Source organism: Falco naumanni, chromosome 8, assembly GCF_017639655.2.
Source record: "Falco naumanni isolate bFalNau1 chromosome 8, bFalNau1.pat, whole genome shotgun sequence".
Classification (NCBI taxonomy): Eukaryota; Metazoa; Chordata; class Aves; order Falconiformes; family Falconidae; genus Falco; species Falco naumanni.
Genome location: NC_054061.1, coordinates 59,697,973 through 59,710,405, shown reverse-complemented (window position 1 = coordinate 59,710,405; position 12,433 = coordinate 59,697,973). Strand labels below are relative to the sequence as shown.

At 47.3% G+C, this 12,433-nt stretch overlaps 1 protein-coding gene across 1 annotated transcript; it reads left to right on the top strand.

Annotated features, from left to right (window-relative positions):
- The first annotated feature begins 790 nt into the window (after positions 1-790).
- Positions 791-8,355, top strand: C8H21orf58 (chromosome 8 C21orf58 homolog). Its single transcript, XM_040603922.1, has 7 exons — positions 791-862; positions 1,489-1,543; positions 3,430-3,497; positions 4,216-4,359; positions 4,812-4,926; positions 6,318-6,457; positions 8,179-8,355. The coding sequence occupies exons 1-7, from the start codon at positions 803-805 to the stop codon at positions 8,353-8,355; spliced, it is 759 nt and encodes a 252-aa protein (XP_040459856.1). The 5' UTR covers positions 791-802.
- Positions 8,356-12,433: the final 4,078 nt, after the last annotated feature.

Sequence of the window (12,433 nt, the reverse complement as noted above, 5' to 3'; positions counted from 1 at the left end):
GGAGAGTGAGACACCCTGCAGGTTGCTTGGGAGATGGTAAGCAGAAGGGTGTTATACCATAGCTTCTTTACTCTTTTACTCATCTGGAGATGAGTTCCAGCTATGCTCCTTCATTTTTTGAGTTTTTAGTTACTAGCTGGTGATGAAAACTCATACAGAGGGCTACATCAAAAGTGAGTGGGCACCTTACACTGGGATAAATGTTGCTATCGGGTATCAGCAAGATCATAACCTGACACCCAGCATTGTGCTTGTGTTAACAAATCATTAGCTTAGATTTCTTTTTTTCTTGCCCACTAATGTGCTGGCTATTTGCTTTACAAAAGGTACAGAAGCTTCTACACCTGGAGATTAAATTGTTTATATTATGGACTGACACTACAAACTTAGCAACCAGGTTACAGGCACAAAACTCTGAGCTACTCAGAAGACGCTGACAACACAGAGAGCCAAGCCTAGTGACACTGCTGGGGAAAGGCTAGCAACCACTAAGAACAGACAAATATTCACCCTGAGTTACCCTTCTGTGACCATCGCAACCTGCAGCACTAAACTGCATTGAAAGAAATGGCAGAAAAAGCTGCGTCTGAGACGTTGTGGTGAACATCTGTGCTATTTTTTTTTATCTGGGAGTGAGACTGAAGCTTTTATCTTTTCCCCTCAATTGCTCAGTCTTTTATTTTATTTTCTTATTCTTCTATGAAGATCACAGAAGGGGAAAAATGACCACTGAAAACCTATTGGCCTTTGCTTAACTTTTTAACCAGTTTTTGCCTGCCTACTCTTCCAGGAAATTACTACAATGACAGATCCTCCAGTGGTGGATCACCTGACACGACTGAAAATCAAGCTCCTAGAAAAGGTAAGGGAATAACTCTGCAGTGGTCACCTTTGCTCTGTTTTTTGCTCTTGTGTGTTTAAGCATTAACGCTGGATTTTAAATAATTATATTACTACTGAGATTCAAAGAGGATTTGCAGCCAATTGAGAACCTCTTTCTTCGCACAAGCAGAAGAAGACCAATGTGCAAGGGTGCTACGGTCACTGTTGCTTTCTTAAATAACATTGTACACATTTATGTGGACGTACGGTAAATTAAAAATAGAGCTAAGGAGACTTCACTCTTACGGGAGATGTCACCCGTTAGCTCAAAACCAGTTTGACTTGTGACAGGCAAAGTTTAGGAGTAAATTTTGGGTAAAGAGGACCTCAGACAGTTTTAAGGCAATTCCCTGTCTTTGTTTTCGTCTATGTTCACATAAGATATGGTGCCTGGTGAAACACAGGCAGACTTTTGCTGGAAGCAGAGCCCCGATAGCTTTGTTGTGGCTCTGCACACTAACACACCCAGAGGTCTCCATTCAGCCCTGTTCCTCCACCTTCAGCACATCTGACATCCGTTACCTCTCCCTGCAAGGTAGGCTTGGAAATTGTTGTGAGCTTTGCTGCCTGACTCATAACCAGTCCTTTTTGTGGTTCTGCCAACAGAGACTAGAAAATGAAGAGAACCTAGAGAAGATGGAGTCACCTCTCCCAGCTGCAAGTAAAAGAGAAGCATTTGTTCTGATTATGGACATAATACAGAAAGGGCTTAATGATGTTCTCAGGCACGAGTTCCTCACTAGGTCATACCAGATGATCACATCTCCTCCCTAAACTGAGTTGTACGCTCAGTAGCTGGGCATTTGTGTAGTCAGAACTTGCTTTGTCTTAGTGTCTGTGACAGGGACTTTGTCTGGAGGACTGGAGGGAGACTCTGAACTGGAGTCAGTGCTGCCCCAGCTCAGCCTATGTAATCTACACCTGTATGCAGCCCTGGGGACTAGAAGCAGTAAAAATGCAAGTTCCAGTGAAGCTCGTGCAGTAATGTCAGTCTCTATAGCCGTCTCAGTCCTAACTAAGCCGGTGAATATTAGCGGCCTTGATGCAAGAACAGGCTTGCTATGCTGTGCAGCTATCCACACTTTATCTTTGGGATTTCTTCTACTGTTTTTTTTCAACAAAGGGAAGGGATCCACCAGACAAGCACTGATGTAGGAATGACCTCCTGCCCAGGTGTCTTCTGCAGCCTCTCAGCCGTGGATGCAGGTTCAGCTGGAGCTAAATACTGGTGATCTTATTTGTTCTAGCTCCTGTACCTAGTACTAAGCCCCTGTTGCAGTCCAGCTGTACTCTTGGCACTGGTGATCCTGGAAAGGAATCACTGGGATGTCTGTGTTTCTCTGAGGGAGCCAGGCAGGAGGAACACTCCACTACAAATGCTGCTTTGCAGCTTTGAAGCTCACCAGCGCAGCCTTGTGCAGACCAGAACACGGTTTCCAATGTAAAAAAATGTGACTCAGCTTATGAAACAAATCCTTATACTGAAAGAGTTGGTCTTGATAGTTGGTTGAGTTGGTTGTGTTGATAAAAGCTGGGAAACCATTTTACCAGAAACACACACATGTGCAGTCACGTCCTAACTTTGGGTTGGGCTGAGAAGTTAGGAATCCAGCGTGCTTATAAAACTTCCAAAGTTTAGACAATATAAAAGCTAGTGAACCAGCTAAAAGTTGATAAGTAAGGGAGCTGAAAATAACTTGTGTCTTCACCAAACCCTGTCAAAGACTGTGGTGACATATCACATACAAGTGTGTTCCCTTCAACAACACTCCCATGGAAGGTACGCATACTACGTGCAGTGCATTCATTTCTTTGCATGGCACATGCAGTGTTTATAATTATATTATCTATGGATTAAAGGCTACCAGTAGGAGATCAGTAATATTTCTAGATTGTACTCTGGGCTCATATTCATTGAGCTGATGCACCAAGAGTTGGAAATTTTCAGTGCTGTGGCCAGAAATCATAAATCCCTTTAACAACTTAGAGTTTCAAAATACAAAGTGGTGCTTTTCAGAGCAGATGCCAGGCATGCCTCCAATGTATCTGAAAACACTCTTTCTGATTTTCATTTCAAGCTAATTCAAAATCAGCAGCATGTGGGAAGAACTGAAAAGGAAGTTGATTCAGAACAAAAAAGAAACAGATAAGTTGATATTCAAAACTGTGTTTGTTTTGGTACTTCACAACAAACTTTTTTTATACTTTGCATGATCATCGCCTGCATGTACAAAGCAAACGTAGAAAATTCCAGGCTGAAATGAGTTGCTAAGCCAGGAGGTTAAAAGGGGGCTTTAGAGAGCAATCTGAAAAGTTTCTTTTCACAGAAGGCGCATTGCCTTTGTAAAGCTGCTGAACAGCTGAGTCTGCCTGTGGCATAAAGTCATTGTCTCCATGGATTTGACAAGAAAAGTAGCCTAAAGACTTTTGTGGAAGAAGTCAAGCTATCTTAGAACATGTTTTCCAAAATTAATCTCATAATGTAAGTGCTATAACAGCTCTGTCTCTGTGATCTTATGAGAAGATAATGGACTTCTCCTCCTCCAGGGAACAAACAGGAGGATATGCTCCAAAACGCCCTAAGGAGAAGGAAAGATCTGCTGCAGGAGCTTAGGGTAAGAGCTCTCTCTGTGGACAGAAACAACAGAAAGGGTCAGGTTATCTGTACATCCACTGCCAATGTGGATTTAGGTTTTTCCCGTCCTTTCAGTTGTGGGCTGAGCAGTGTTCAGTCCTCTGCTGGTTTGGAGTTTAGAGGCTGGGCCAGCTAATCAGGGAGAGGGGCCAGAGAGCAGGATGCCTTCCCTCACTGCAGCTAACGATGCTTGCACCCGCTGCAGTTGGTTGGTGGGCTGTTTGTCCTGAACTGCCGTACTATAAGCTCTCTGGGGTAGTGCCAAAATGCAAACAAGGGATTTTTAATGCCGCTGAAATAGGGACAATCGTGCCTGGTACTTACTCCTAGTTTGTGGAGGGTACCAACCATTAATAAAACATTTTCCCAGACTTTTGGCCGTTTGTTCTTCACTTCTTTTCCATTCCTTCTCCCTTGCGCTGAAAACTGTATGGCTTCAAGATATGCAGGAAGAAAAAATGTCTTTATACTTGTGCAGGCACTGGCTGAGTGCTTCCCTTCATGCAGTGGTCGCTTGTGGTCTGCCTGTCAGACACAGCAGTGCTGGATGTGTCTGCAGCAGGGTTTTGGTGAGCGAGGCTGCGCCCTGACCTGCCATGGGCTCCCAGGGGCTAATCCCGATTTAGTCCAGAGAGCATAACAATACTGTCTGCCTTCCTGTCACCAGGTTTTCTTTAAGAAGATACTTGATTTTGCAGGAGCAGCGCCTTCTGGAAGAGCTTTCACAGCCCCCTGCACCAGCTGGAGGACACCGTCATAACCACCGATCTGCCTCTCCGCGTATCTACCAGATACCTTTTCCAGCTTCCCAAGCGGAGCCACCAAGGATTATCCAGCAGACGGTAAGGATCCTCTCTCCTGGGACACGCTGCTGGCGCTGTGCCAGGCTGAGACAACAACCACTTGGCAGCTGTATGGAGACACTCATCCCACCAAAGACACATCTCTTGCTGTTGTATGGGACCTTTACTGCCCTAGGCAAGACTAAGGGAAATCATTTTACAAGTAAGGGACAGAATGACCAGTGTAAATGGTTTACCATAGGAATGAGGTACCGAGAGCTGTGGGAGGATTGCCCACGCTCTGGCCCGGCTGCCTAGCCGGTTTCCAATGCACATCGCTGTCTGCTCATACAACCCACAACCTCAACAGCTTCTCCACAAGGATCTCATGGGAGACAATGTCCAAAGCCTTACTGAAGTCCAGGCAGATGATACTCGCTGCTTTTCCTTCCCAAAGATGAGGGAGCTGGCCAAAACCAACCCCAACTTCTCCATTTTCCTTTCTTTTTCAGATGCCGCCTCAGCCTGCCACCATCATCCAGCAGTTACCTCAGCCATCCCCGCTGATCACACAGATCCCCCCTGCCCAGCCTTTTGCAGCCCCCCGCTCTGGAAGCATTAAAGAAGGTAATGAACCTGTCTAGCAGCCAGCTTCCATCATCAGGCCTGGAGAGGGCAGGCAAGGTGCCATGGAAGTGGAAGGGGGCACGGGACAGCATCCAAACTAGTTAGCGATGTGCTTTTTCATCACGGGGCTACTGCTGTGGGAATTGCAGTCCATAAATGGACTAGATACCATTTCTGAGAGGCTTTCAGGCAGACTCTTATCACTAAGACTGAAGAAAAAGGGACTACAAACTCAATAAAACCAGGTTAAGTTGCTGGGAAAGCTTGGGAAAGCAAAACAGCTCAACCCACGGCACTGAGGAATATTCCAAGGTCAAACTCGTGCACATGGATGATTCCAGAATTATCAAACAGGCTTCTAAAATCTGGTTTTATTCTTTTGTTCCCTCTTAACCTGCTGCTCAATCTCCTCAGAACAAAACAGGCTTTTATTATGCCTCATGTTTGGAAACAAAACAGAGCTGTTGAGAGTGCTGTTCCAAATATAGTGCAATACCAATGAAAAGAGTTTGTTTCTAAACATAGGTGGATGCTACTGTTAAATAATACAAGACCAAAAACCTGGGATGACTTCCCTGACTCAGCGTTCAGCCAAAGGTTTCTTCATCCCACAGAGAAATCCTCAGTTGCGAAACTGCAATATTTCTCAGCTCTTTCTTTATCTAAGCGTCTGGATTTTTAAATTGGAGTTTGTTTTCATAAAAAAAATAGTCACAATTCACACATGATTTTTCTGAAGCTGATACATGTATGCTCCTTTTGGTATGACCAGTTAAAGACAAAAAGGAAAGTTGCCTTGATGTTATTTTTCCTTCTTTTTCTCTACCTTTTCCCTCCTTCCTCTCCCCCCACCCTGAGTGAATTAGTTACACTGCAAAGGTCCTTTGTGATCAGGACCCAGAGATGATGGTAAGCAGATCTAATGTGCATGCAGCGGACTCTCAAGGTGGCACTGCAATATCGTGTAAAGTAGAGGAAACCTCTCAGATGGAAAGCAATGATCGTGAGCCAAAGCAACAGAGAGCACTGTAAGCAGTGGGTCCACGCTGGAGTAAGCAAGAGCTCTAGTGCTCAGCCCTTCTCCAGCCTGTCGGTCAACGTAGTCAGAGCTGGTTGCAGGGAAATTATCAGACAGAAGGTGCGCAACAGCATCTTTCTTGTAGGAGGGAGGAGCAACAGGAAAGCTGGTATGATTTCATTATGCATAGGCATTAATTTTGCACTGCCTGTGCAAATAACGCTAATATTCTTCACGTGTCCCTTTCAGCTGCTTTGTCTTGGCTGCAGTGACCAGTCTGTATGCTGGAGGGCATTTCTCACCCAGATGCCTCTGCTGCTTGTCTGTTGCTGATAAAGCTCTTACTTTCTTCCTTGGGTTGACCTCCTCCCAGATATGGTAGAGATGATGCTGATGCAGAACGCTCAGATGCACCAGATCATCATGCAAAACATGATGCTGAAGGCTCTGCCACCGATGGCGTTCGCACAGCCTGCTCAAACCAGCTCTCCCCTGCTCCAGCATGCACAGCAGGTAACCACACCAGTCTGAAGGGCATCCTTGCTCACACGAGGCAATGGCTGATCCCCTTGGGAGGGTGCAGGGCCTGGATGAAACATGCAGAAAGGCTGGGCCATACAACATCTGTGCAAATCTTTAAAACCCACTGCACCAGAAAGCACAGCCTGCCTCTTTACCATGGTAAGTGCTGTGGAAGGACCTCGTGGAAGAATATCTCCTCCACAAGTGCAAAGTAGATTCATTCCAGCTCTAAAAATTATCTGGCCTGTACTGTTGAACCACTAATGAGACTATGCACGGAAGATATCTGCACTGGGCATCTGCTGCTGCAGGTCCGCTTGCTGCAAACAGCAGGGCAGTATTTGTGTTACAAATCCTGTAATCGGTAAAATTTGAGCTGGCAGTTTCAAATGCGCTAGACCTGAAGCACAGATTCTGTGACTGTACTTGGAGCCCCACCGCTCTAGTTCCTGCCTCTCTGAAAATCAATGGCTATCGAGCTCTGAAAGGATAGATCTTAAAGGTATTTTGGTGTGTAGATCCCTATAGGGATTTTTCCAAAACGTGTCCAGTGCCTGATAAGAGGTAGGTAATTTTGAACTTATCCTTAGATGCTCAATTCCTGAGCTATTTTTAACAAAGTGATATCCTTAGCATCCTTAAGTGCTTTGGAAAAATGTATTTCTGGTTTCTACTCTGTAGCATTTATTACCTAAGAAGCAAGGACAGCTGATCTTTGGGGAGGAGGCAATGTTTCAGTGTTGCAAAAACTTCCCTTGGACTTTTCCTACCCCTCCTTTTTCAGGCTAACTACATCTTGTCCCTGTACTGTAAGAAAGATTTGTTTTCTTTCGCTCAGATGTTGAGGTTCTCAGGTGCTGAGACAGTAACTCCCACACTTCTGCAGTCCTTGCCCAGCTTGCTCGCACTTTTCCTACAGGCTGTTTGCAAAAGCGACAAACAGCTTAAAAGCCCCTGAGCCCCAGCTTTAGCGGAGGGGTAGGAAATGCAATCCTCCTCCACAGCCCATCCCATGGCCTGGAGGGAGCTGATGGGGTTTTGCACCTGTTGGGACCAAACGGCTGCCCTGGACAGAAAGCCTCCCACAGCAGCTGCCAGCTCTCGCTTTTCGGGGCACCGATATCCCACGGGGCCGCCCGGGACACGGAGGGGCCCACTGGCTTCCTCCACCATGGTTCCAGGGTGGACGTGCTGTGCAAACGGCAGGCAGTGCCAGCTCTTCCCCATGTCGGAGCTGTGCCGAGCGCTGCCTCAGACGGAAGTCCTTTTCTATTTCCCTTAAACTTTGCAGTTTCTAGTTTTGAATACACTTTCTGCCTTGCAGTGGGGCAGACAGTGGTGCAGGGAGAGCCAGCAGACTCATCTGCAGCTTTCTGCGGGGAAGCCCACATCTAAGGGGAGATGGCAGAGGAAGAGTGTGCATCCCCCTGGTCCCCATCTTCCTCCCCAGACCATCCTGGCACCGTGCATTTCCCTGTCGTAGAGCAGTGGAATAAACTAGGTGGGGGAGTGGGGTCTGAGTGCCTCTGAATACCAGGTTAAATTTGAAATCAACCTCCTATACTGGAGCCTGCAAAACTCATCCTCAGACACAGGCTGAAGGACTCCCTTTGCCAAGGGGTGGCTGAGTGGGAACCCAGCCCCTCAGCCACAGACCCTTCCCGTGGGGTCACAGATTTCACACGTGGCCCTTTCTCTCTCTCTCCAACAAGGACCTGCAGTTTGCTGCTCCCCTGGCTGTGAAAGCAGACAGGCCTAGACTACCTGTGGTGCACCACCATCACCACTACCCTCCCACCGGGATGCTCCCAGTGCCCCATGGGGGCTTCCCATCCACATCCACGGCACATCCTGGGACCGGCAGCACACTCCCTGCCATGGCTACGTAAGTAAACAGGCAGCCGTGATGTAAACTTTTAGTCCATCCTTCCTGCGCAGGTGGGGTGGCAAGGCAGACCAGACAATCCCACGCCTTCTTGGTTCTTCACTAAGGCCAGCCCTGAATATTGCCTTTAATGCAACAACGGAATTGAGGTGGTTTAAGTGATGATTTGATACACTCAATCTTACAACTCAAGTAATTAACCCTTGCTTACTGTGTAATAAACATGAGGAGCAGGCGAAGTCTACAAATGATAGCAAGCTGTGTTCCTGCTGCACAGAGCCACCCCCCAGCGATGCCGCATGGCTCCACTCTGCTGTGGCTGGTACCCTGCGTTTGGGGTCTCCCTGTGAACCCAGCGGACACCTGCTAATTAAGGTCTGCGCGCATTTTACAGCACTAAGATTCCCAGCAGGATTTATATTCTTAAAACACTGCTGAGACATGCTAATCAGAAATTCCTGGAACAGCCCACCACCACCACTCACTAAGAAAAATGATACAAAGGGAGGGGAGTACTCAGAAATAGAGCTGAGCTTTTGAGATAAGTCTGTGCTTGCAGCTGGGGTGTTTTTCCAGGAGCAGGAATGGATGGACTTGTCCCCAGGCTGCGCCCGGGTCTGCAGAGCCCTCGAGTCCTTAGCAGAGGTCAGTGGCGTGTGCCTCCAGGGGCTCACTTGCCTGTGCCTTCCTTGCGATGGCTGAGCTCGTCCCTGCCAGCTTTCTAGGTGTGGGCACATCACACTGGGACCGGTGCTGGAACTAGGCTGCTCCTGCGAATGCCAGTGGGGCAAGGTCTGAGCCCGGAGAGAGCGGTGCGAATGCCAAGTACGTCAGGAGGGGACAGCCAAGAAGGCAGGCATGGAAGCAGCAGTGTTAGAAGGTTCTTATGTGCCAAAGCTGGTAAAGAAATGCACGTTGCTAGAGGGGGGTGAGGTGGCATGGGACTTTGGCACAGGGACTTACTGTTGCATTGGTGAGAACGCGGCTTTTATTTCCGTGCTATGGCTCTTTCAAAGCCTTAGGGAACAGAAGGATGAGACAGAGGCAGCTGCATCCTCAGGCAATGGGGGACCTGCTGGAAGGGGTATCTATACGGCATCTTTAACAAGGGACTTGCATTCCTGAACAGAGTATTTACCTAATGGGATTACAAGGGATAAACATTTCTACCCATTTCACTTTTACGTGGATTTGTAATCTGTACCAGCAAAGATCTTTTGGCTCCTTCCAGAATCGGTGCAATTAGCCATTTGCCGAAATCAGCAAAGGAAGATGTCACGGCTTTTAAACTGTCTTCTTCCCCTCCTTCAGCTACTGTCCACCATAAGCTACGAGATCCAACACACCTACACTGTCCTTTTGGCTATTACCAAACACAACAAAGCCATTTTTCTTGTTGCAGGTGGCCCATGTACTGACAGTACGTGTTCCTCTACATGTGGACCACAGCATTTCTGAGGTCAATCTGGATTTGAACAGTTCCTAAAGAATCTGCCTGATTGACAGTCTGTCTGTAAAGCTGCGCATCGTTGGTTCAAGAAGTGAGCAGCAGAAAGACTGCAGATGTTCAGAATGAACGTACCATGCACTTGTAGTCTCCTCACCCCTGTTTCTGCTAGTTCAGTTGTTTCCTCACATCTTCCAAGCCCAGACCAGCCACAGGCAATTGCTGCTTTTTTGCCCATCTCTCTGCAGAATCAAGAAAACCCACCCAAAGTGTCTTGCAGGCCTGGCAGCCCAGAGCAGCCCCTGGGCAGGAGATAATCTTGACACCAGCGTTCTCTGAGCCCTCGCAAGTGAGTATGACCCAGCTCCGGGGCTGAGAGTCCCCTTCACGTCCAAACCGAGGAAATGCCCCTTGCAAAGAGGCCTTCTGCTGTCCTGGGGAGGGTGATGGAAACTAACCCGGGATGCCTGAATGAGGGTTTAGTCACCAAACCTCATCATCTGAAGTGATCCTCAGGTATACTTGTCCTACAGTAACTACCTACCCATGGAGGTAAAGCTGAGTGGGAATGATCCAAATGCAAGTTACCCCCTGGCACTGGATTTTCCTCAAGACCAGCACTCTGCCCTACCTGCGTGAGTGGTCTTCATGCACTGTTTGGATAAATAATCCTCAGTGGAGGAGAACAGACAGAAATCTGCTCCTGCAGCCAGCGGGTTTGAACGCTGAAGTTCAACACCTACCCACAGCTAACTGCCCGCCACCTTTTCAGCCCCAGGAAGCTTCTGACTCTCAGGCTCTCCCAAATCTCACATTTACAAAGCTACCCGAGCTTTCCTTCTCAAGGAGCTACTGGAAGGCGATTTAAGCAGCCTGAATTTGGTATATGTGTTTCATTATTTCCCAACCTTTCCCTCATATAATCAGGGTTTAGACTTGATTTAAACAGAAAATAAATAAAATCCTGAAGTTGTCCCTTGGATATTGACATGTCTTTTTCTTCAGCGACAGAAACACTTTTCCTTTCCTTGTTTCTCCCACTAATTTTCAGAGGGCAGGCTTTAATCCAAGCCCATGCTATCCTGTTCTTTTTGGCTTAATTTAGGATTCCTTGGAAGGCCCACTCACAGTTTTCATCAAGCAATACTTTTTCATGCTTTCAGCAGCCCGGTTGTGTTTCATACAGAAAGACAAACAATGAATTAGTAGCACTTTCTCAATGTCTTCCCACCTTCCCCTGTTCATAAAGTGGAGAACTTCTTTATGTTGGTTTTGCCCGGTGCGATTTGTCGGTGAACATGATGAAGATAACCCAGGGACCTAAATTTTGTTTAGAATGGTGACCAAGAAAAAAAGATACTGTGCTGGGCATAGATAGACCCTGACAGGGAAAACTGAGTCTCGTTTGCCAAAAGCTATGGTCAGTAGCTAAGGAGATAGGCTTGGCAGCAAAAAGCTGATGTTATCATCTTGGAAGGAAGGAAAAACTGTTTGTCTGTGGCCCATTTATCATGCCACACAGTGCTGCTCACCAACGGGTCGGGTCGGATGCTCCCCTGCCTGCCTCTGCCTCTGGAGCAGGTGCACGGTCGGCAGCTGGGGCTGCTCCTGCAGAAAGCAGCATTGCAGACCAGCTTTAATTACACGACTGTATGCTGGGTTCTCCACAGGAGCCCCTGAATTAATTGGCATACCTTAAAGTGATGCTATCAAATTGGTGAGCCAGAGTGGTGGGATAATCTGGAAAGTCTACCAGACAAGTATGCGAAGGGTGCTGAGAGCAACATTTCCAAATAATAAATGTCACTGCTGGAAGCTAATGGTGTGCTGTCTGTGCTCTGAAAACAAATAATGAAAATTTATTTACTGTGTAAAACTTACCTTGCTCTTTGCCCCCTCTGCTGTTTTGTTTGCTCTCTGTGTGTGTGTCAGCATGGATCAATTCACTGCCACATAGATCAGAGAAGCCCAGCAGAGGGTCTTCAGAAGCAACTCATTTGGGCACAGCACCAGGGCACTAGTAGCTTTTAATGACCCCAACCAGCTGCACCTGAGACCCCCACCCTCCCCAAGGCCAGCTGTCCTATTTAAGCTTGGGCCTGGGACTACTTGGGGGGTTCTGCTGACTGATGGTACTGCAGGTTGGGACTGTGGCACAGTGCTTGCTGCACCCAGGACCTGTAATGGAGAATGGTGCTGTGCCTGCACAGGGATTTGCTCTTGCTCCTTTGAGACAAATCTGCTGTTTAGGGCTGTGCTGTGCAGGTTTAGCAATAAATTGTAGTTAGTGTATGTTAATGTCTGTGGGTTTGCTGCTGTTTATTAATTGTGTGTAGGCTGTAACTTGTTCCCCCCTTTTCCAAGCTTGCTGTGTGCAGTGTTGGTTCAGCAGAACATTTCCTCCCAAGGATGGGCATGTGAGATGGTACTCACAGAGATGTCTCCTCCCAGCCTCATCCAAGTCTTTGAAAGCTTCTGGAGGTTAGACATGGACCCTCTGCTCTGCATCATGCTCCAAAATGCTCAAGCCACACACAGCTTTCTTGGGCAAAAGGTGTCTTCATAGATGGGATCAGGCCCCTGGGTAGCAGTGTGGTTCACATCTCACCCTCAGGAGAATGCCTGCAAGGCTTCA

Coding starts and splice junctions, on each gene's coding strand:
- C8H21orf58 (XM_040603922.1), top strand. CDS start 803: ATGACAGATCCTCCAGTGGTGGATCACCTGACACGACTGAAAATCAAG. Junction 1,544..3,429: donor GTCACCTCTCCCAGCTGCAA/GTAAAAGAGAAG, acceptor CTCCTCCTCCAG/GGAACAAACAGGAGGATATG. Junction 4,927..6,317: donor CTCTGGAAGCATTAAAGAAG/GTAATGAACCTG, acceptor ACCTCCTCCCAG/ATATGGTAGAGATGATGCTG.